Here is a 1825-nt window from a genome sequence, read left to right as displayed (position 1 = left end):
ACTCCTAGTGGCCCTAAAGGACCAGCTAGGATTGCCCCTGTGGGTTTCTGCAACTGTAACTCTGTCTGGGAGTTGAAAGCCCCATCTTCCTCTCACACAGTGGATCATGGTTTTGAACTGCTGCCCTTGTCCTTAGCAACCCAACATATAACTACGATGCCACCAAAACACATTAACAAATTTATTAGTTGTTTCAAGTTCTTGAAAAACTATACACGAACTATAGAGATGGACTCAAAGTTTACACACACACACACACACACACACACACACGATTCTTTCATTCAGAGTCTCTGAAATTAAAAAAAACAACAAGGATCTGGAGATCTTTAAATCTTGGTAAGATTTTCTAAACATATGCCTTCCCTTATTTTGGACTAGGGATCCTCTCTGCTTTGACTCTGAAAAATTGAGAAAGAGTAAGGACTTATCCCAGAGAATAAATAGCATGAAGCTCCAATCTCTGGGCTTGAAGCATTAGTTAAATTTATTCCTGCTTCCTTCTAGGTTCATTTCAGAAATCCATGTCAGATGTGACATAATAGCAAACATGTTATAGAAAATCAAAGGACTCTCAAAAGTTTGCAAAGGTACAGAAACCAACCAATAGATTATGATTAGAATTTAGAATCAGCCTAAGATTGAAAACTCAAGAAGCTTTCTATTAGTCTGATATACTTTGTACACACACACACACACACACACACCCCAAATACTGACCATAGCTGCTGGGAAAATTTTTTTGCTTTGTTATAAGTTCCCTTCTGATCTCTTAAGATAGTTTTTTCTTTCTCTCTAACCAGATCTAGGCTCCAAAACCGAAAAGGCTTTCGGCAGGAAAATAAGGATCTGGGAGTCATCAAGGGAAGGACATTCGTTCCTGAAAAATTTACACTTGAGGAATGGAGAATTGGTTATCCATCAAACTGGGTTCTATTACATCTATTCCCAAACATATTTCCGATTTCAAGAAAAAGAAACAGCAGTGAACAGAAGGAAGAGTAAACAAATGGTACAATATATTTACAAATACACAAATTATCCTGACCCTATCCTACTGATGAAAAGTGCTAGAAATAGTTGCTGGTCTAAAGATTCAGAATATGGACTCTATTCCATCTATCAAGGAGGAGTTTTTGAGCTTAAGGAAAATGACAGGATTTTTGTCTCCATCACTAATGAACAGCTGGTTGACATGGACCAAGAAGCCAGTTACTTTGGGGCCTTTTCAATTGCCTAACTCATCGCAGCTAAGTTTGTTCAGTTAACAGCCAAGTCCCCACTACCCTACATTTCTTGGAAAGTAGTTCAATCTCTTAAGATGCATTTAGGGTGAATAACGGATTGGAAGAGTGTTAAGGAAAGAATCCCTATGGCCCGAAGTTTAATTCAATGTCCTTACTTTGTCTTGAACACTAACGTTAGTTGATATATTCAGTAGAATGCTGGTTCTATTACCCACATAGCACTTCTCTCACAAAAGGGAAAAAGTTAAGAACTGACAGTCCACACACACTATAAATGTAAGTGATTTCCAAACTGGGAGATGTTAAGGTCACCTCTGGGCTATAATTCACCAGCCTCCCTCCCCAACCCACACACACACACACACACACTCATATATATTTATCAATTCCACTGTACTTGATTATATTTAACTTCTGCATAGATTTTTTACTATTTTTTAATTTAAATTTTAAAAAATATCCCATTAAAGTTGTACTTTTGGTTTTATTGTGGGTCATGGAATGACTTGTGTTGTCCCCAAATATGTATCTACTTAACTGAGTCATGAATTTCAGTTGTTTGACTGTTTGTTATGTAG

The 1825-nt window shown here is 37.3% G+C and overlaps 1 protein-coding gene across 1 annotated transcript in view; it reads left to right on the top strand.

Annotated features, from left to right (window-relative positions):
- The window catches only part of TNFSF10 (TNF superfamily member 10), a 23298-nt gene extending 21479 nt beyond the window's left edge, over window positions 1-1819 (top strand). The window contains exon 5 of the mRNA XM_045297552.1: window positions 804-1819. Coding sequence (XP_045153487.1) covers window positions 804-1240 — 437 coding nt within the window. The 3' untranslated portion in view covers window positions 1241-1819. The remainder of the gene's footprint in view (window positions 1-803) is intronic.
- Window positions 1820-1825: the final 6 nt, after the last annotated feature.

Source organism: Echinops telfairi, unplaced genomic scaffold, assembly GCF_000313985.2.
Source record: "Echinops telfairi isolate 266 unplaced genomic scaffold, ASM31398v2 ScPeMD7_7420;HRSCAF=8458, whole genome shotgun sequence".
Classification (NCBI taxonomy): Eukaryota; Metazoa; Chordata; class Mammalia; order Afrosoricida; family Tenrecidae; genus Echinops; species Echinops telfairi.
This window is presented reverse-complemented; position numbering and strand designations above follow the sequence as displayed.